Source organism: Mustela lutreola, chromosome 4 (genome assembly GCF_030435805.1).
Source record: "Mustela lutreola isolate mMusLut2 chromosome 4, mMusLut2.pri, whole genome shotgun sequence".
Lineage (NCBI taxonomy): Eukaryota > Metazoa > Chordata > Mammalia > Carnivora > Mustelidae > Mustela > Mustela lutreola.
In genome coordinates this window covers 75,157,614-75,181,066 of record NC_081293.1, presented here as the reverse complement: position 1 = coordinate 75,181,066, position 23,453 = coordinate 75,157,614, and the positions used below count along the sequence as shown (strand labels likewise).

Here is a 23,453-nt window from a genome sequence, read left to right as displayed (position 1 = left end):
TAGATTGTTGATGCTGATTTATTTCTGAAGTGAAAATTACAGAAAGAGTCACTGAATCCCAAACACAGTAGAAAACCATGTGTGAGAGAAGAACTTATTTTGGAACAATAAGTGGTTAAGTCTTTAAATGGGGAAGTACTAGTTATTTTCTCCCATCATAGAAACGATTTCATTGTAAAGTACTTGAGGGGCATCCATGGCCCAGATAAAATCCAAGTGATTGTAAGGAGGGATCTTTCTGTGATAAATGAGGTTGGGGAGTTTGGAAAGCAGAAGGTCAATGTCTCGAGGGTCAGCCAGCAAGTCATTGCCTCCGTTCCACACTGCAATTGGTATGTGCATGTCCATCAAGTTGTAGTAGGGAGGTGTGGGCTAAAACATAAGAGAGAAAGAACCCTAGTGTTTATAAGTAACTGCACTTTAAACCCCAATACTTATTTCTTGGCTAGAGGATATTGCACTGGTTGATGATTTTTTCTGTTGAGGTGTACTGACACATAACATTGTATTAATTTCAGGTGTATAACATAATGCTTTAATAGATGCATATATTATGAAATAATCACCCCCATTAAGTCTAGTTATTGTCCATCACACACATGGTTACAGTTTTTTTTTCTTATAATGAGAACTTTCAAGATCTACTTGAAAGTTTTTTTTTTCTCTCTCTTTTTTTAAAAGATTTTATTTATTTATTTGAAGAGAGAATGAGAGAAAGAGCATGAGGGGGGAGGGTCAAGAGGAAAAACAGACTCCCTGCAGAGCGCGGAACCTGATGGAGGACTCCATCCTGGGACTCCAGGATCAGGATTGGAACCAAAAGCAGTTGCACAACCAACTGACCCACCCAGGTGTTCCTTTAAGGTCTACTTTCTTGGCAACTTCCAAATATACAATACAGCATTGTTCATTGTAGTCACCATGTTGTACATGACATCCTCAAGGCTTTATTGTATAAACTGGAAATGTGTGCCTCTTCACCCATATCACCCACCCTCTACCCCATGCCGCTGGCAGCCACTCATCTGTCCTCTGTATCTGTGTATTCAGCTGTTGGTTTTGTTTTCAGATTCCACATACAGAATGTGACTTTCTCTGTCTGACTTATTTCACTTAGTATAATGCCTTCAAGTTTGATCCATGTTGTTGCACATGGCATGGTTGGGTTATAGAAGTAGATTCTTAGCAGGGATTGCTCAGAGAAAGTCCCCTTCATTCACAGCAAAGTGGTTGCAGTGTTTTAGGTCAGTGATTCTCAAACTTGAAAGGGCCTGTGAAACACCTGGGAATCATGGTAACATGAAGATTCTGATTTGGTACATCTAGGGGAAGAGCCAGGATTCTGCATTCCCGGGTGAATGCTGATACGGTTGGTCCTGGACCATGCATTGAATAGCAAATCTTTAGATCACGTTTCTTACAAATTAAAAATTTAAATTTCTACCCCAAATCAAGAAAGTGGATTTAACTGGATTCTAACTATAATAGTCTACCCAGACACTCTAAAATATGATCTCAAAATGTCTTGAGTCATTTATTTTGGCTTTGTACTGACTTACCAGTATGGTCAGTTAGCAGGTCAGTCAGTTCATTGAAGGGGTTGTTTTGTTGAATACTTGGCTGATTTGACTAAATATTGGATACAATTCTGAGAAAAGCTATCGTCAGTCCCATTTGCTATTTCTAGAAAATCAACATTTACACATAGGTTTTAAAGAGGCTTATAAAGCAGGACAAGGGAATAAGAAAATCATCACCAATTTTACCACTATCCACAGAGAATTTTTTTGGTTTTTTAGATCCTACTCTGCAGAATACTAATCCAATAAATGAAATTTTTCCATATCTCACCTTATATAATAGTCAACTTGTCATAGGAAAATATTTCATCATCTATAATTTTCCATAATATTTTAATACTTTATTTTAGTGGAGAGAAGGGTAAAATGTGGAGAATATTCATAATAATAATTATAAACCTACCTTCTTTTATTCATGCTCCGTTGTTCAAAGAGTTTTCTAGATGTTACCTTCTGGCTCTTAATTTAGTGTCAGGGCTCAGTTAGTTGAAGACCATCTGTGTTGTTCTATGGCTTGGCGGAGGGAGGGTGGGCTTGGGATTTGTTATTTCAGGTCCCCTAATATGAATGCCACTGATTACTGGTAGTACAGCCCAGGAGAAATGTAGATGCAAAGAATGACTGTGTTTTGGGGGTTTGAGGAGGTGATGATTGGAGAAAATGTGTTTTCAATGGTGTTTGATCTGATTGTGCCTCTTTGAAGACATCAAAAATTGTTGCAAAAGGGGGACATCTCTACACATGAGATATTGTCGTGAAGAGATAGAAATCCCTTCTAAACATCGAGTTGTGGAAGCAGATGAAAATCAGTAGGGCTGTTTGGCCAGTACGTGGGTGGAAACTCCGGGGTGGGAGGAGAAGGAAGGGGAGAAGATTATGAAAGCTGCAGAGTAGCTCTCCCATTCAAATGTAGCCAGTGATGGTCTGCAGGTGTACCCTAACCTGAGGGCTTGCAGATGTGTTCTCATTACATATTTGGGTGGGGCAATGAAGAAATTGCTGTCTGAATGCCTATGGGGCCCCAGATGGGATGGACCCAAAGCCTGGTTTCTTCATGCAGCAACAAGGGCAGGGGGTGGCCAGTATGTCTGCCTCTCCAACAAGACCCCTGTCTGCCAAGGAGTATCTACAGCCTTGATCTGCGAGCACGCCATCCTCACATCTTATCTCTGGGAATATGATGGCATCACTTCTCTGGCTGTTGACCCCGGAAGGGCTATTGTTTAAGAAGACCAGAGATTCCAGCTTTTTCTCCTAAATAGTTTAAATTGTCAGCTTGTTGTATCTGTGAACTGCGCTTCTGAAAGGAGAGGGCCGTGTGTGGGCAGCTGATATCCAGGGCAGGGTTGTATAAGGAGGTGCAGGGGGATGAGTTCTAGGAGGTTCTCCCAGGTGGAGGTGCGGTACCCTGAATGCAGCCACTGGAGGTGAGTGCACAGAGAGAGTATGGAGACAGGGTGATGTCTGGCATAATGCATGGATTCCAAGGAAATTACCATCTACTTTCTGATTTCCTTAAGGATGAGTCTGGACACCAACATTCCTTTGGAATACACATGCCTGATGATTATAATTTCACCTTTAAAGTTTTATATCTTTGTCTTTCAAAATGTGAACAATTCCAACTTTAAGAAGCTTACCTGGTGAAAGTGCAGCATGTTCAGAGCTGGGCTTCCCCAGTCAAAAGCTTGGAACTCCCCAGATTTTACAGCCTAATGGAGAGAAATGAATAATACAAGGAAATAAAAGCTCTCCCTGCTATGTGAAAAACAAAATTCAAACCCTTCCAGGTAGTTTACTTTCAATTTAGACAATTTTTGAAAAACATTTTTCTCCTTCCCAAAAGTTAAGACTGTTGTTCATCCAGGACCAGATATTTATGCTAGTTTAAGTGTGGCTTTGCTTGAAATAATTTTTTTCTCACATGCCAAGTCATAAAAAAAAAAAAAATCATTCACTTCTTTGCTACCCAAAGTGATTGTTTTCATAGGATTTTATTTTTATTTTTTTTAGAGAGAGAGAATGCACCCATGCGAGAGGGGTGGGGAGGGGCAGAGGGAGAGGAAGAGAGAGAGAATCTTAAGCAGGTTCCATGTTCAGTGCGGAGCCTGATGCAGGGCTTGAGCTCATGACCCCAAGATCATGATTTGAGCCAAAGACAAGAGTCAGAAGCTTAACCAACTCAGCCACCCAGGAGCCCCTCATAGGATTTCTTTTACATGGACACAATAGCTATTTTCAGCTGGCAGCCACATGCCAGGAAAATTCCCTGCTAGGAGCATTTGACAGAGTATTTCAAGATTGTGCTTTACGAAAGGGCCAGGGGTTCAGGCACACAAAAGAAGTTTTAAGAGCATTTGAGAAATGATGCCTGAGACCAGTGGAGGACATCCTGAACTGAAGTTCCTGCTGGATTATGTGATAGATACACATCCAAGCAACTCTATAAAGCAAAGGCACACACATATGTATATTGGGTTTCTTAAAATAGCTAAGATTTCAATTTTTGTGATCCAGGTCAAGTGCCTAAATTCAGCGTTCACCAAAGGAGCCAAGCAACATAGTTGTATGCTGCTGGAGAGTTAGCAAAGCGTAATTGCATGAGACAGTTGTTTGATTTGTCACCACTCAATGAGGACAGCTCATCATCCCTTTGATCAAAATGGAAATCGGGGCTCAGAGAAGTTTGGAGAAATGTCTAATGACATGCAGCTCATATCAAGGTGGAGCCAGAGATTTTACTCTAGATCTCTAGCTTCTCAGCTTTCGCTTCTCTCTACCCAGTGTCGGAGTACAGTAGATGTAATGTATGCACATATAGCGAGATGTGTATGTGTACTCATATATGATAGTCATATGTATATGTATATATATGACATATATATATACAGATATATAGTCAGAATACACATACAAGATATTTACAATCACTGTGCTATCCTGCTATCCTATCACTGCTCTAATCCACCGTGACCAGACCCCAGACAACAAACTGAAATCATGTCTCAGCTTGTATAGACTGGTTCATAGTGGGTCTTAGTACCACTGTAAAGAGGACCATGGCTAGGGTCAAACAAATTGACCATCATCATAGAAGAACGAAATACCTTTGCACATAATGTTCATGTGGAAGGATGAAATCTCGAATTCCCTTTGCTCCTTGTCTCTATTTCACTACGAATTTTCTCAGAAGGTTCTCACAGATGGAATGCAGTAATCTGTTCTGCCTTTTCTTAGTGTGACAAGGGTAGACGGTTCCATCATACTGCACATACAAAATGGCAGCCATTCCCAGAGCCAAGGAGAGGGACTTGCTTGCAAGACAGAGGGATGAGTCTTCTACTTACCATCCAAAACAGAAATGGAGGAAATTTCCCTTTTTCACATATATTCTAAAATATCCACAGATTCTGACCAACACTAAGAAAGAGGACTGGGTGTCCTTGATTTCCATGACTGCAGGAAGGTATCTGTGATTTCACCATTGTGTCTCCAATAGCTACAAGACTTAGTAGTGTCCTAGTAAATACTGTTTAATAAGTAGATACCTGGAGGTAGAATTATATCTTCTTGTCAATGAACTTGGTTAACCAACAATTCGGAGTAAGGATAATTGTCAAAATATAATAGTATTAGTAGCAAAACATATGCAATTCCTATGAGCCATATGCTTTGAACTATGTTCTCTAAACTTTACACAAATTAGTTCATTTAATCTCCACACTAATACACTTGGTGGACAAGGAAACCAAGACAGATGATTGTAACTCAGCTCCAAAGAAAGGATTGGAGTTTAGGCTCTTCACTGGAATTTATATTCTTAACTCCTTTCGATAACTGTACTTTTTCATATATGTTTTTAAAACCCAAACCCAATTCAAAACAATGGAAATAGCTAGATAAAGAGTATGGACCAAAGCTAACATAAATAGTTGCTCTGAAATAAATTTTATAAAATTTATGGGAGTGACTATCAGCATTAAGAACATTCAGTCAATGCTTAGACATCAGCAGAGAAGCCTGCTAAAATATATGGTTCAGTGCCTTCCCTCACAGAATTTAAGTATTATACCAATTACTTAGGAGGTCAGAAGTGAGTAGAGCTCACTACCTACTATTTTTTCTATATGCTGTTTACTTTAGGGAGCACTTGCATGACCGCAGGGAGCTGGAGGGAACAAAACTGGGAGCAATGATGTGACTTCCCTTGGGCTTATCTACAAAGCACGGACACAATTCTGAAGCTACTCCTAGTTTTTTTGTTTATTTGTTTTTGAGTAGACTCCATACCCAGCATGGAGCCCCACGTGGAGCTTGAACTCACGACCCTCAGATCAAGCCCTGAGCTGAGATCAAGAGTTGGATGCTTAAACAACTGAGCCACCCAGGCCCCCACTCCTCCTAGTTTTTCAAAGTACCATGTCTAAGTCATGGTAGAACAAGTCCTCAAAATATTGCTCAAAATATTCAGAATCAAAATGTCAATGCATACAAACCATGTTCAAGTTCTTAGTATCAAATCCACAAATGATGAATAAGGCATTGCTGCAGAGGAGATCCACCGTCTCCCAGGAGCACACCTCAGTAGCAAGAAACTGATCAAAAAAGTGGTGTGGGTAGAATATTTTGTCACCAAATACAAGCTGAAAAATAAAAGCATTGGGACAGCTTTGTAAACATGAAGTGGCAAAGAAGACTCATTAATTTGTCTAGTTGCAAATTGGCTGGTGAGATTTTCATATTTCTTTATGTTGTTTCAGGAATTTCAAACTCTTTTTCTCATTTAATTCCCACTATAAAGTTGGGGAATGGACAGGGCAGATGACCAACATTGAATATTTATTGTTCCATTGAGAAACATAGTGGCTGCCGAGGAGATGTGTAAGACACGAAGAGTTACAGTCCAGGTGGGCTAATAAGTGCCATGAAATAAAAATCATAAAACAACGTGGCAGGATGTCATAAGTGATGCAACAAAACATCAAAAGATCAGAAGCCGAAATGGTGACCCCATTGTATTTTCAGGAAAACCTTTGGAAAGACAATGAGGCTCGGGAGCTTGATTATTTGCCTTAAATCTTCTTGAGGAAAATATACCTGGGTTATCCCCATATTATATGAGAGGAAACAGGAGGCTAAGAAATAGTTGAGATCTTGTGCTTACCTAGAAGTGACTAAAAAGTTCACAGATTCTATAAAGCTCCCATCTTGATCCGAGCCTCAAACCCCTGACTTAAGGTCTAATGCTTTTTAATTATTATTTTTAAACCAACTATCTACGTTGCCTATCAGAAAACCTGAGCCCAAGTAGGAAAGAAACACCTGCAGTAGCGCAGCCGGTAATGATACTCAAAGTCATCGCACATTTTTCACGTTTTGAGCAAAAGCTTTACATATGTAATTTGACTGTAGATAGAGTCTCTTGGGCTTTCAACACACAAGTTAGTTCAAAGTGAAAAGAAATGAATAGTGCAAAACCATGGAAGGAAATAGCATCATTACGTTTTACAGACTGCAGTAAAAGTGTTCTCCTGAAGGAAGCGCATCGGTGTCTGTATGCGTCAGTTTAGGTAGGTGGGAGAAGTAGGTGATTAAGTGTTGGGAAAACAAGGATCATTAGTTCCCTCCAGTGTGTGCCTACTATACAAGACACTTAATATTTCCTGTTTATTACAACCCACACTCCTGCCCTCTGGGACCCCTTTTAAAGTTCTGAAAGTCAAGGGCATTTGATGAAGGGTCTCAAGGTCCTTGTCTCCACGAGTCTTCCCCTCTTTCTCCTTTTCCCTCTCCTTCCCTTTCTTTTCTACCCTTCCCCTTTCTGGTTTTCTTCCTTTTGTTCTTATTTATCCCTCCCTGAATCGTGGTTTTCATACATACAAAGGAAACGAAATATCTACGATGGGGACCGACACTCCCGGTATCGCTAACCCACGTAAAGCTACCAAGGATGTGGATAGAAAGGGGGATCTCAGTGGCTGTCATGGGGATTCAGCCATTGCTAGGCAGGAACTGAAACATGCTTCCACCCATTTCCATTCTTCGCCAGAAGCATGGTTGTCCGTACCGTGTTTCCCTTCTCTTTCCGTCCCACTGAGACCCACGGACAACTCAACATCTTAGATTCAGTTGAAGAGAATCACATACCTTGAACATGAATGAAGGAAGAAGCATGAGTTTGTTCAGAAGGGTTTTGGTGTATTTCATGGTGGCAACGGGAGCTAAAGCATAGAAGGTTTTTATTTTTTTAGCCAGCTTGGGGTTGGTAGAAAAGGCGATGAAACCTGAAACAGAACGACAAGGAACCAGTAAAGTAGATGTGTGAGTGTGTGTGTGTGTGTGTGTGTGTGTGTGTGTGTGTGTGTGTTTTACAAGTGGGACATTATTTGGATTTACACAGAGTGCTGTTTACTAAGAGAGAGAAACTGACCACCTCTGCTTGTTCAGAGCGACCAAATTTTAGTATATTTGTTTTATTTTTGTAGATTCTCTCTAGGAACCTGAGGCTAGAACTTGTAAAACGTTAAGTTCTTTCATCTGACTTTAGAAAACAGGCCAATTTTAAGATTCATGTGGGGTGAGGAAGAATTACTTATACTGCAAACAGATTTTGATGAGTTCAGATTCATGTCATCACAGTGAGATAATTAATTAGCACTTCATATGAGGAGGGTATGCAAAGGGAAAGATTGAAAAAGTTTTAAATCTGACCAAACAAGATTTGAATCCCAGCTATGGGGTTTATTGGATTTGTTACCTTGGACAGGTCACCTAAGCACTGAAAGCCTCATTTTCCTCATCTGAAATATGGGACTAAAAATGAGTGCTTTAATAGGGTTTTTTAAGGAACCAAGTGAGGTGAATTATAGAAGGTATTTACCAGGACACTAAGCACATTGTAAATGCTGGACAAGAGACCAGCCACAATAATTCAAACATCTATGCTCCATAAATATACTCAGCTCTTGTCTGTAATGAATTGCTGTTTTGAATGGTAGCATATTAGTAGACTGGGATGTGATCAAAGAGTCATTAAGCTAAACTCTATACAATCAAACTACATAGGATAATCTCTCCCCATGGTTAATAATAGCATATTGATTAGACAAAAGAGTTCTGAACAACAACAACAAAAAAAAAGACTTTCAAATGTGAACACTTACCTCATCTACCTCTGCCTAATTCTACTTAAGGAAGAATGGCATTTGCTAAGGGATTCTTTACCTGATTGCCTAATTCTGTAGATTAAAGCCAGTCTATCACCCAGAGAAAGCAAGAATCACACAGGAAGAGATTGCGTGGGTATCTACAGGTCCCAGCACAGGTAGGACAGGTGACTTCTCAGAATACACTTCCTTGGGGCGCCTGGGTGGCTCAGTGGGTTGAGCCGCTGCCTTCGGCTCAGGTCATGATCTCAGGGTCCTGGGATCGAGTGCCGCATTGGGCTCTCTGCTCGGCGGGGAGTCTGCTTCCTCCTCTCTCTCTCTCTCTGCCTGCCTCTCTGCCTACTTGTGATCTCTCTCTGTCAAATAAATAAATAGAATCTTTAAAAAAAAAATACACTTCCTTGCTTAGAATAAACAACACTACTTGTGACACAATCCTAAAAGGGACACTTATCTGACTTCCCAGTACACAGAAGATTAGAAGATGCAAATGCAAAGCAGAAACACCTTCCAGAAATCTATGTGTGTGGTGACAGTGATGACATGTTATCCATTAGTGACAAAGAAGAATGGAATGTTCAAAATTCAAATGACTCCAAAGAGTGGTAGTTTGGAGTCACTTAGTGTCAGTTTTACTCATCTCCATAAATCCTAGGAAATCATTGCATTGCATCTTGAGGAAATAATTTTATAACCCTAGATCAATGAGGAAAAGTTAAACTCTGTTCAGTGTGTGCTATTTAAAAAACAAACAAACAAAAAAAAACCACAGCAGTCTGTCATAAGTTAAGGCAGATTTCCCTCCAAAATGATGCAACTTTTGTATGGTTTCGGAAATCGAAGGAGTGAATTTTGGTAATCTAGAACATCTCCCCTTTTTAAACAAAGGATCCTCAAAGGTTTTTAAGGAGCACCTGGGCTCAGTCGGTTGAGCACCTGACTCTTGGTTTTAGCTCAGATCATGATCTCAGGGTCATGAGATCGAGCCCCTGTGGGACTCCATGCCCAGTGGGACGTCTGCTTGAGATTCTCTCTCTCTCCTTCTCCCTCTGCCCCTGTCCCTGCGTATGCATGTGCATGTTTTCTCTCTTTAAAATAAGTAAATCTTTAAAAAAAAAGAAAAAGAAAAAGGATATTGACTCGATTGTTGACCATGTGGGATACATGCTGTGCTGTACCTGCCCAGATTCCTCCTCATGTCTGAGGCATTTATTTAACCCCAGCAGCAGAGAATTTGTGACTCCTGTCTGATTTTGCTTTTGCTCCAGAGAATCCATGGTTCTCAAAGAATTCTAAAGAATTCCTTCCCCGGGTAGTCTTCATTGAATGGGGGGGTCAACTAGTGGCCAAAAAGGCCCAGCCACCTGGTTCCACTCCAAGAGACTCTCAAGAGCCTTCTCATACAGAATTGACTGAGAGCTTTTTGGAACTGTGTCACGTCCCCGCTGCTCCCTCTGCCCAGTCTTGCCTTCTGCCCTTTACCCTAGCAGTGTTTATTTATAAAACAACCTGAATACTAGTCCTCATCTCCTTGGGGACATGACCTATGACGTTTTTCTCTAAAATTTTATAGGTGAGTTAGCTCAGTTGGTTAAGTATCTTCCTTCTCCTCAGGTCATGATCCCAGGGTCCTGGGATTGAGTCCGGCATCAGACTCCTTGCTCAGCAAGGATTCTGCTTCTCCTTCTCTCTCTCAAATAAATAAACTTTTAAAAATTCTATAGATGAGACCCACGTGTCCACCACCAACTTCACCCACTTCCCTGCATCAATGTTTATATATGGACCTACCGATTACTTAGATTCCCAGCATGGAATCAAGTCATTGGTGAGAACAGAGACTAGCATAAAATACGTCATTATTCCTCCTCTGTGACCCCTCCTTCCCCTTCTGCTTCCACCTTTCCCTTCCCCTTAAAGCTATCTCTCTCACGCTCGGGAGCTCACCCGATTATGCTTTATCTCAACCATTCCTCTGACGTTGCTGTTCGGAAGGTCCCTCCACCTGTCCGGCTGCCAAATCCAAAGGTCCCTTCTTAGACTTCAGTTCCCATGACTCATCAGTAGCCTCTTCCACAGCTGACCACCTTCTCCTTCTTGAAACACTTTCTGCCCTTGACTTCCAGAACATGAGGTACTCCTGGCTCCCCATAGCACTGTCACCATGATGTCCAGCTCCTTCATCTGATTCCTCCTCATCTTCTAGACTAAGAGCAGCCCGGGCTTCGTCCTTGGGCTCCTCCCCTTTCCTGTCTGAACTCACTCTACTGGTTATTGCACCCGGTTTCTCGTACATTTTGTACATTCAGATCTCCAGCAGGTTTCCGGCACCCAATAGCGAGAAAACAGAGCCCCTGTCCCCCTGGACCATATATGTTGTTCTCACAGCCATCCCCCTCGTGGACTGGGCATCTCCATCACTCCAGGTGCTCAGACCACAAATCTCACATCATTCTTGACCCCTTTCTTTCCCTTATGCCCCATATCCAATGTGGAGGCAAGTCCTATAGGTTCCTCTTTCAGAACACATCGAGAACCTAACCATACACCACAGCTACCCACCTGCATCCAGGTCACGATCATGCCTCTCATGGGTCACTCTAAGAATCCCTTAACCAGTTCCTCTACCCCTACCCTTGTTCCTTATCAGCAGCTGGGGTGATTCTGTTAATGGGACTGTGTAACTTCTTTTTTTTTTTTTTTTTGTATTACAAAAAGTTTAGTTCTTTTATTAATGAAATTGGTAATTTCTTCAAGTTTCTGGTGGGGTTGGTGGGGTAATCAACTGAAAGGTTTCTAAAAACTCTGCCCTTTTAATAAATATGAAGGAGAGAGAAAGTGTGTGTGTGTGAGTGTGTGTGTAGGACTTGTGAATTTCAGGTTTACCAAGTTTGTGGAAAGGTTGACAAAATCTGCATAATCCTTGTTGATGAGCTCGACCATGGCTATTTTAAGAAGTTTATACTAGAGTTCCAGATCTCCTCTTATTTCCTCCAGCTGGACACGCTTCCTACAGTCAGACACAAAGTGATCGACGTCGAAATCTTCCGGTTGAGTCCTGATTTAGGACCGAGGATGTGATCTATTCTGGAGAATGTTCCATGTGCACTAGAGAAGAATGTGTATTCTGTTGCTTTGGGATGAAATATTCTGAATATATCTGTGATGTCCATCTGGTCCAGTGTGTCGTTTAAGGCCTTTATTTCCTTGCTGATCTTTTGCTTGGATGACCTGTCCATTTCAGTGAGGGGAGTGTTAAAGTCCCCTACTATTATTGTATTATTGTTGATGTGTTTCTTTGATTTTGTTATTAATTGGTTTATATAGTTGGCTGCTCCCACATTGGGGGCATAGATATTTAAAATTGTTAAATCTTCTTGTTGGACAGACCCTTTGAGTATGATATAGTGTCCTTCCTCATCTCTTATTATAGTCTTTGGCTTAAAATCTAATTGATCTGATATAAGGATTGCCACTCCTGCTTTCTTCTGATGTCCATTAGCTTGGTAAATTCTTTTCCACCCCCTCACTTTAAGTCTGGAGGTGTCTTCAGGCTTAAAATGTGTTTCTTGGAGGCAACATATAGATGGGTTTTGTTTTTTTATCCATTCTGATATCCTGTGTCTTTTGACAGGGGCATTTAGCCCATTCACATTCAGGGTAACTATTGAGAGATATGAATTTAGTGCCATTGTATTGCCTGTAAGGTGACTGTTACTGTATATGGTCTCTGTTCCTTTCTGATCTACCACTTGTAGGCTCTCTCTTTGCTTAGAGGACCCCTTTCAATATTTCCTGTAGAGCTGCTTTGGTATTAGCAAATTCTTTCAGTTGTTGTTTGTCCTGGAAGCTTTTAATCTCTCCTTCTATTTTCAATGATAGCCTAGCTGGATATAGTATTCTTGGCTGCATGTTTTTCTCGTTTAGTGCTCTGAAAATATCATGCCAGCTCTTTCTGGCCTGCCAGGTCTCTGTGGATAAGTCAGCTGCCAATCTAATATTTTTACCATTGTATGTTACAGACTTCTTTTCCCGGGCTGCTTTCAGGATTTTCTCTTTGTCATTGAGACTTGTAAATTTTACTATTAGGTGACGGGGTGTGGGCCTATTCTTATTGATTTTGAGGGGCGTTCTCTGAACCTCCTGAATTTTGATGCTCGTTCCCTTTGCCATATTGGGGAAATTCTCCCCAATAATTCTCTCCAGTATACCTTCTGCTCCCCTCTCACTTTCTTCTTCTTCTGGAATCCCAATTATTCTAATGTTGTTTCGTCTTATGGTGTCACTTATCTCTCGAATTCTCCCCTCGTGGTCCAGTAGCTGTTTGTCCCTCTTTTGCTCAGCTTCTTTATTCTCTGTCATTTGGTCTTCTATATCACTAATTCTTTCTTCTGCCTCATTTATCCTAGCAGTTAGAGCCTCCATTTTTGATTGCACCTCATTAATAGCTTTTTTGATTTCACCTTGGTTAGATTTTAGTTCTTTTATTTCTCCAGAAAGGGCTTTTATATCTCTCGAGAGGGTTTCTCTAATATCTTCCATGCCTTTTTCGAGCCCGGCTAGAACCTTGAGAATTGTCATTCTGAACTCTAGATCTGACATATTACCGATGTCTGTATTGATTAGGTCCCTAGCCTTCGGTACTGCCTCTTGTTCTTTTTTTTGTGTTGAATTTTTACGTCTTGTCATTTTGTCCAGATAAGAGTAAATGAAGGGGCAAGTAAAATACTAAAAGGGTGGCAACAACCCCAGGAAAATATGCTTTAACCAAATTAGAAGAGATCCAAAATCGTGAGTGGGGAGAAAGGGGATAAAAAGAGGTTCAAAAAGGAAGAAAGAAAAAAAAAAAAAAAGAAAAGAAAAGAAAAGAATTTTTAAAACAAGAATACACCTAAGAAAAATGTAAAAAAGAAAAAATATATATATTAGATAAACTAGTATAAAATCGTTAAAAAAGAAAAAGGTAACAGTTAAAAAAAAAATTTTACCCGAAGGCGAGAAAAAAAAATAAAAATGAAAAAGAAAAAATTAAATTAACTGCAAGACTAAAAAAAATCACAGGAAAAAAGCCATGAGTTCCGTGCTTGGCTTTCTCCTCCTCTGGAATTCTGCTGCTCTCCTTGGTATTGAAACCGCACTCCTTGGTAGGTGAACTTGGTCTTGGCTGGATTTCTTGTTGATCTTCTGGGGGAGGGGCCTGTTGTAGTGATTCTCAAGTGTCTTTGCCCCAGGCGGAATTACACCGCCCTTACCCGGGGCTGGGGTGAGTAATCCGCTCGGGTTTGCTTTCAGGAACTTTTGTTCCCTGAGCGCTTTCTGTAGAGTTCCAGAGGACGGGAATACAAATGGCGGCCTCCTGGTCTCCGGCCCGGAGGAGCCAAGAGCCCAGGGCCGCACTCCTCAGTGCGTGCTCAGAGAACCGCGCCCAGTCACTCCCGTCTGCCCGACCTCCGGCCGCGCTCCGAGCTCACCGAGCCTGTGACTGGTTCAAGGTAACACCGAGCTGTGAGCTTACTGTCGGCTCTGTCTCTGTAGCCGGCTTTCCCGTTCCAATACCCGCAAGCTCTGCGACACTCAGACACCCCCGATCCTTCTGTGACCCTGCGGGACCTGAGGCCACGCTGACCCCGCGTGGGCTTCGCCCCGGTTTAGCCTCTGGAGCAATGTCCCTCAGCGGAACAGACTTTTAAAAGTCCTGATTTTGTGCACGGTTGCTCCGCTGCTTGCCGGGAGCCGGCCCCTCCCCCCGGGGTCTATCTTCCCGTCGCTTTGGATTCACTTCTCCGCCGGTCCTACCTTTCAGAAAGTGGTTGTTTTTCTGTTTCCAGAATTGCTGTTCTTCTTCTCTTCGATCTGCCGATGGATTTTCAGGTGTTTGCAATCTTTAGATAAGCTATCTAGCTGATCTCCGGCTAGCTGAAGCAGTCTCAGCTTGCTACTTCTCCGCCATCTTGACTCCTCCCCCGGGACTGTGTAACTTCTAATGCTGTTGAGGGCCTTGAGGTCAGATCCTGGTACTCCCATCTTCAAAACTCTGCTCTGGTTTCCCTTTACTTAGAGTAAAACCTGAAATCCCTATAACATCTCAAAAGCTCTGAACAGTCTGCCCTCCTTAGACTGTGCCCACATCTCGTCCTTGCTTTGTGTCTGATTCAGCTACACAGTGAATCACCTCATCACCATTCCTTGAAAGTCTGCAACCTCAGGCCCTTTGCACTTGCTTTTCCCTCTTTCCAGAGCATCAGTCTTTCAGGCATACACATGACTCACCAGTCCCCAGTCCCCCATCTCCTTCACAGAGTGCTGGGGATATCCTCTATCTGAACTCGCCGTGTCCCCTCTAATGCTCCCTTATAGCCTTTCCTGATTATTTGCTTCCCATAACACTACCATTATTTAACTTACTCTGTATTTTACTTTATAACCCTTGTTACTTTCTCTGCCTCCCCGCTAGAGTATCTGTAGCACAAGGACGGAAATTTTCATCTCCTTTATTTATTGCTATATTCTTAGGACACATTGCAGATGTTCCACTCATGTGGTTGAGTGGATGGGATGTCCAGTCCAGAGGCCAGGAGGTGCAGTGTCTAAGATTATGGGCTTGGGAGTAGGATGGACTGAGCTGGGATCTGAGGTACCCTATTCGTCCTACCTGTGTTACCTTGCACAAGTTATTTCCCCTCCTGTCTTATTTCCCCATATATACAACAGATTTGATCATTGTCCCTATATCATTGGATTGTCGTAGCCATTCCTTTATATGATGGATGGAAAGCAGTTAGCACAATGACCGACATGCCTGCATAACCACTGGGAAGGGGTCTGTACAAACAAAAGCCCCCTGCTTCAGCTGCTTTAACCTACCAATGGTGGTGCCTTGGGAGTGGCCAACGTAGTGGAGCTTATCCTGTCCAGTTTTCTTTAAAATGAAGTCAATCGTGGCTGGGAGGTCATATTTAGCCATCTCATCAAAGCTGTGAGAAAAACAAAGGCATAAATAAAACTGAATACATTTCCTTGCTATAATTTCTAAAAGTCAAGCCTATTTATAGCTAAGCCTCTCTCTGGGAAAATAGAAAACTGGCTTCTCTAAGCATTGCTGCTTATAGACCAGGAGAGAGTGTCAGGTGCTTTTGGGGGGCTGGCTTCTTATCAAGAGCTGACATCATTTCTGAAATGGAGCATTACAACTGCAGCTTAATTCAAACAAGATAGCCTCTGTTGGTGGGGAATCTTGCTATCCCTAAAAATGAATGTCAGATTTAATCATCATTTGTACACAGATTGTACTCAATCTGGGGTCAATTGAGATGAGTCAGAGCGCCCTTTCTTTTACTCCCCAAAGATCAGCCAGAATGGTCTTTGGAAAATGAAAATGGGATTCTGCCACTGCCTTTTTGGAAACTGCTCGGTGACATCTCATTGTGCGCAGGGTGAGCTCTGAAGGCCTCAGCGTGGCCCACGGAGCCCGCCTGACCTCTCTCTCTTTCTCACCCCCCCAGAGACACGAGCTTCCTTGCAGGCCCTAGAACACTCAGAGCACTTTTCTATGCTTTAGCAGCACCACCGAAATCTCTTCTGCTTCCCCCTCCATCAGCACTTTTTAGGAATGGGGCATGAGAGGGCTGGAGAAAGGAAACCTTTGAAAAGCTGGCCATGGTGTCCATAGTAACTCCCTCCCACCCTCTTCACTGTTGATGGTGACTTGGGTTCTTGAAACCCCAACTGAGCTTGGATATCCTCCCAAATCTCGATAGATCTTCCTTTTGGAATCTGCTAAGGCACCAAATTTCCTTGCTTTGGTCATTTCGCTCATTCCATTTGAAAAGGGAATTTGCTCATCACACGTACTGAGATCATGGAGGAAAAGCTACCCTTGGACTCAGAATCCAAGAAGGGATTAGAATAAAAAGACTTGCTTCTTCCCTCCTGAGAGTGTAATGTATTAAAATGGGACTGGATTGGAACAGGCAAACATGAATACTCACGCTTTTTAAACTCGATTTTATTTTTCATTGTCCATTTTTCTTTGTCCCTTTTCTTTACCTGAAAGCCCAGAATTCCACGGAGTCTGGGGAGAAGTATAGGTTTCTCCTGGCCCAGGTGTTCCCCCTGCTGTTTCCCAGCCACACGTCATAGCCGGCGTCTGCCAGAATGAAGGCCGGGCTGTTGTTGGGCAAATTGGAGATCCAGTTTGTGGCTGACGTGAGCAAACCGTGTTGCAGAAATGCAACAGGTCTCTGGCCTGAGGGAGAAAATTGTATCCAAGATTTATATCCTCATTCCTCATTCTCAGATAAACATGGAGACAGGATATAGACTTTCGGACGACTAGAATGAAATAGTTTTGCTTGATTGAGTTGAATATTTGAATATATCATTTTAATTATGGTGGTGGTTTCTCAAGTGACACAACGCATCAGATTGTGCAGTTTAACCTTGGAAGGCTATTGAGAAACTTATATTCTGAGGAAATTCAGTGTGATGTTAATTTAAGTGGCTTGTGAGTGGTAAAGTGATAGGTGATCATGCTTAATTTTATTCTCCTTGTACTTCACAATTTTCCTGCAATGAGAAAAAGATAAAATGTTTGTGTAAGTGAGGAAATGAGCCTCAGATCCCCTCCCTTTCCTCCCCATGGTCACACACATCCTGGCTAACTCTTCCTGATCCTCCAGGACTCAGCTAAGTCATTATTTCTAGAGCAAGTTTTCCTTGATCTCCACCAGCCGAGTTAGGCCTCTGTATCAGAACTTCTGGTTTAATGTCCTCTGCAGAGTTCTAGCATTGCACTTATCACGTATCATTATAACTATCTGTTCATGATTCCACTAACTTCATGGTGATCTCTCTGAAGATGAGAGATAAAGTTTCATCATGGTTTCATTTCTAGAATGAGCAAGACTCACTAAATCCTTAGGGAGAAATGAAAGGAGGAAGGGAAGAAGGAAAGAAACAAGGATGGAATGAAGGGAAGAAAAGAGAAGGGAGAAAAAGGAAGGGAGGGAGGATTATACCTATATTCTCTGAATTTTTCTTCCCATAAGGAATTCTATTGATCCCAAGGATATAACCATTTTCCGTTATGACATCATACTCTTCACTTGGGTAACCCCAGTAGGAGATCATCTGACTCTGATGAAGAAAAACAAAGCTTCTAGTTTCAGTTGAGTTTTTAAAAGCATCTAGTAAGTAGATAAGTTATTCTTGACTGGTCACGTAAAAGCTTCAGCTTGCCATGATTCTAAATCATGGTAGTAGCTCTTGGTTCTATGGGTTCCCTGCCCCACAACTCTGATAACTTACAATATTCATGGTCACTTCAGGGCTTATAGGATGTAATTTTCCAAAGTAAGCATGTGTGGTTCCAAGTGCAGATATCAAACTTGCCACAGTTAATAGCAACCACACTTTGCTCTTGTCTGAAACAGAAGAAACCATGGCAGTGGTTAGCCTATGACGTTCATAATACTTGTATTCTGTGCTAGTTTTACCTTCATGCAAGTTTGATTATATTCTGTTTTGGGCAGTAAACTGGGACATGTGATGGTCAGCATGTGTATTTTAATGCTTCACATGTTTCACTCTCCTTGAAGCCTTTAAGAACATTTCCTACTTGGTTTTCAAGTCATATTGAGCTCAACTTAATTGATCAAAATGTCTTCTAATGTCTGGCATAATATTATGTTCTTATTATGCCTTATGTTTAAGGCTTTTGTCAACTCTTTTTGAGAGCCCCAAGTCATGTGTGTGTGTTGGGGTTGGGTGGCATTGTGTCAACATTTGATTCTTTTAGATTCAATATCAATACAACATGGTTCAAACCCATCATGATGTCTTTAACATTGTTTATGATAGCCACTCCATAAATGCTTATTAATCTGAGGTAATTATATGGACTTAATGGCCACCACCAGTTGTTCAAAATATCTAACAACAAAGAGGAAAACCCATATCATGATATTAAAAGAATTTTAGTGATTTTCTAATTCAACCCCCTCATAGTCTACAGGTAAGAAACAACAACCTACTTCTCAGAGAAGTTAAAGATAATTTCAAGTGGATCACATTACTGCTATTATATATGTGATCAGTCTTTCACATAATGTCCTCTCAAATTTGGTAGGCTTTTATATGCTATTTTATAAAGTGAAAAAACAGGGGCTCCTGGGTGGTGCAGTTGGTTAAGTGTCTGACTTTTGGTTTGGGCGCAGGTCCTGATCTCAGGGTGGTGAGATCAAGCCCCATGTCAGGCTCTATGGGCAGCAGGGAGTCTGCTGGACATTCTCTCTACCTCTAACTCTGCCCCTCCTGCTTTTTGTTTCTCTCTTACTCTTCCTAAAATAAATAAGTCTTTTTACAAAAGTAAAAAAATATTAACTTACATAAGATATCTGTAGCTTCTATGACAAAGGATTACTTTCTTTAATATCTATTAGCTTTTAATAATCAGTGAGAAAAAAGACCAACAAATCAATAAATACTGGTTGAGCACATGAAAAAGCTTTCCTAGAGAGAAAATTGGCCTAAAACCTTACAACTTAAAAACATTTGTAAATATTGTTACATTTATAATCGATGAAATGTAAATTAAAACTATAATGTTTTAATACCTATCAAATCAAGTTTGATAATTCATAGTGATGGCAAAATTGGGTGGGAGACCTAAGTGTTTGTGGGAGTGTAAGTTTTTGCTAGGTCTTTCAAGAAAATTATGAAAATTTAAAATGCATAACTCTTCTATTCCACATTTAGATTTTAATCTCAGCTATAAACACAAATGTGTCTAAAACCATCTATATGTACGAGGATGTTCACTACAGCATTGTATATAACAGGAAAGATTGGGAATGACTTAAGTAAGTGCCTATCAGTAGAGAACATAATCTTATAAATTATCCTGCAAACCATACAACAGAATGTGATACTTCTTGTTTTAAAACAGTGAGATGCAAATCAAAACTGCAATGAAATACCTCACACCTGTTAGCATGGCCATTATCAAAAAGACAAGAAATGACAAGTGTTGACCTGGGTATGGAGAAAAGGGAGACATCGTGCACTGTTGGTGGGAATGTAAATTGGTCCTCAAACAGTATGGAGGTTCTTCAAAAGAATTATAAATAGAACTGTCATATAATTCAACAATTCCACTTCTGAGTATTTATCCAAAGGGGAAAAAACACACTAACTCAAAATATATTGGCACCCCCATGTTCACTGATGTTCACTGCAGAATTATTTATGGTAGTTAAGACATGGAAGCACTGTAAGTGTCCACTGGTGGAAAAATGGATAAAGAAAATGTCACACACACACACACACACACACACACAGGAATACTATTCAGTCGTTAAAAAGAAGGAAATCTTGCCCTTTGTGACAACATGGATAGACCTCAAGGGCATCGTGCTAAGTGAAATAAGTCAGACAGAGAAAGACGAATACTGTATGATCTCATTTAGGTGTGGTATCTCAAACAAACAAACAAAAACCCCAAACAAAACCTAAACAACTGAACTCATGGATACAGAGAACACAGGGGTGTTTACCAGAGGTAGGGAGGTAGAGGGGGAATGAAATGAGAGAGGTGAATTAAATAGTACAAACTTCCAGCTATAAGATAAATAAGTCAGGGGGATATAACGTACAATATGGGGACTATAGTTGATAACAATAATGTATGGTATTTTTTAAAGTTGCTAAGAGTAGATCTTAAAGGCTTTCATCACAAGAACAAATAATTCTGTAACTGTGTGGTGACGGATGTTAACTAGAGTTAGTTTCGTGATCATTTTGCAATATATAGAAATATTGACTCATTAATGGTGTACATTGAAACTGATATAATGTTATATAGCAATTGTGTTTAAATTACAAAATAAGAAGAAGAAATACTATAATACTCCCCAAAGAGAAAAAAGTGAGAAAGTATTTATATGTATTTATATGAAAATTTATCTGAGCTGGTTATAAAAAAAAGGCACAGAATACATTTCATTTGGTTTATCTAATACAGTCTGTGTAGTACCATTTATAAAATTTAAAAGGTCTCATTTGAAAAGTAAAACTAGAACACCAAAATTGTTGGGCATCTTGGTTATGAAGCCATACTACCCAGTGACAAAATCTGCTGGTTATAAAAGGAATGATTTTTTTTTTTTATTCTGAGTTACTGGGGTTACCCAATTTAAAATTTATCAGTCTTGCTTGTCAACATGTGGTAGTTGGGACAGCTGGTCAGCATTTTCTCTAGGAAAATAAGGAATCCTGCTTATACTCAAACTTATTAGAACTAAACTGATGTTCTTTACCATTTTTGCATTTTTATAGAAATTGCAATTTACAAACCTTTTCCAAAGGAGCACTTTCATAGCCCTTTACTTTTCTGATCTTGTGATGGCAATTATCACTTATTTCTCAGCATAGACAGACTATTTGACATTAGACCCAGAACATCTGAAGTCCCTTCTATGTTGTAATCACCAACTACAGATCTTCAGATCTTCAGATATTACACTGGTGAAAAAGCCTCAAGGGAGAAGTAATGTTTGTCCCCAAATATTTGAAGAGACGTCATGTGAAGGACAGTTTCAAATCAATTCATTTGTAGTGCGTCTGAAATAAGTCATTCAATAAATATTCGTTAAGGAGCTACTAAGTGCCGGGGCACCTGGGAAACTCAGTGGGTTAAGCATCTGCCTTCGGCTCAGGTCATGATCTTAGAATCCTGTGGTCAAGACCCGACATTAGGCTCTGTTGCTCAGTGGGGAGTCTGCAACTTCCTTTCCCTCTGCCCCTCCCACCCACTCATGTTCTCTCTCGCAAGTAAAGAAATAAATAATCTTAAAAAAAAAGAAAGAAAGAAACTAGTGAGTACTAGGAGCAGTATTCGGAGGTCACACATGGAAAGATTTTCATTCTGTATAGAGAAGAGCTTTGTAAGATTCGTGTCATTGGACTCAAGTGGGGTTCTTTGGAAAGAGGTGATTTCTCAGTTGCTGATGTTTTAACAAAGGCAGTATAACCATTTGTCATCATACACGTAGAACGCTTAGTATAGTTGGAGAGCCAGACTGAAGGTCTCAAGACCTCAACCTGACCCTCTGGTCTAAGTTTGACCACTTCTTTACTGAGGGTTAGATATAGTAGTGTCTCTTACAAATGTCTTTACATGTCTTTACAAAGATATTTTAGAAAGGGACAAACTCATACATAAAGAACAACCAACAGTGTTTTCACATTCAAACCAGAAAGATCTGATCAAATATGTCTAGGAGCCATAATCTTCACCTTCTATTGCCTCATTAAGTGATTTGGCATTGTAAAGTGAGGACACTTTACCTATGGTTTAACTTATAGGATGTCCCAACAACCCAGTCATAAACATGACCTCAGAGGCATTCAGGGGCAGGTTAAGTGTGCTCAAAATGCCCATGGGCCAGTTGTAGGATGGTATCAGTAACTAACATCTGCAGAGGGTTCACTGTGTCCTGGGTGGGATGTCGCACATGTTGAGTTACCATCTCTGAGATTGTTCCCTTTTTGAGAAAATACAGCCAGTAATGGTGCATGTCCCCAAGTTATTATCCAAACCCACGAAGATAATGAAAGTTCTTAATAACATGGCAGGCATATCATAAACTCTGAATAAATAGCTACTATTACAGTCATCCCATTTGATTCTCATGATAGCCCTATGCAGTAGATAGCATTTCCATCCCCATTTTATGGATAAGTGAGGTGAGGCTAAAAAAGGGGCTTTGCCAACAGGTAGCTTGAAAGAAATTGACCCCATGTTTGAGACTAGGTAGTCTGTCTCCAATGATTATGTTCTCCACTATAATGCCTCTTTAGGATGGCCTAAGGCCAACGTCTATAAGATGCTGCTTGGGACATTGACCAGAGGTTTATATAATTTGGTCTAAAGTTATTTGGAGAGGTGTATAATTTGAAGAAATGCATTAGTAGCCTCTGAATTTTAGCAATGGTATTAATAAAGGTTGATTCAATAGCACTTGGATAAAATTAAATTATTCAATATAGTATATTACTACAGCTAACTCATGATGCTAGAGGACTGATTTTTGCTTCTCAGAAGGAAGAATATGAGAGATAAATGTTCACATTAGGCGTTCACTATAAAAATGCTGAAGTAATAAGCAAATCTGTCATCTAGTAATTAATAAGTTCACATATAAATTAAAAATCCAAGAGAAAAATAAGTAGGATTTTAAAGAATGAGCCTTAACTTAAATAGACACATTTATATAGATGAATATATATACATTATATATATACATTTATATAGATGAATATGCAACAAATATTAAAGCTCTTTAAAAATTCAAGGGTTTATAGGAAAAAAATGAGTTCAATAATTCAAATACAAATTTTGCCCAGCAGAAGTTATACTCACGATCTCCTCAGAAACAAGCTCGTATTTCTCTTGATGTTTAGTATCTTGGTGAACGTTGCATTTCCTTCTTATATACAAAACTTCCAATAATGGCCAGAACTACTCAGCCACTGATTGGATTCCATAAATCTTAATATCTGAACATCACCTAATTATCAGAGGACAAACCTAAAAATCAAATACTGCATTGATTTTCACATAGTATCGAGATCACTCCTTTAATTTCTAACAACCGCAAATATTGGCCAAAGGGGTCATGCCCAAAAGGGATTTAGGAAACATTAAAAA

At 40.4% G+C, this 23,453-nt stretch overlaps 1 protein-coding gene across 1 annotated transcript; it reads right to left on the bottom strand.

Annotated features, from left to right (window-relative positions):
- On the bottom strand, positions 1-18,187 carry LOC131828984 (gastric triacylglycerol lipase-like). The gene is made up of 9 exons (XM_059170298.1): positions 18,053-18,187; positions 17,764-17,881; positions 16,793-16,991; positions 15,611-15,720; positions 7,728-7,864; positions 6,077-6,223; positions 3,952-4,023; positions 3,221-3,292; positions 1-372 (listed from the first exon to the last, which is right to left on the bottom strand). Exons 1-9 carry the CDS (start codon positions 18,185-18,187, stop codon positions 139-141), a joined length of 1,224 nt encoding a protein of 407 aa, XP_059026281.1. The 3' UTR covers positions 1-138.
- Between the last annotated feature and the right edge of the window lie 5,266 nt (positions 18,188-23,453).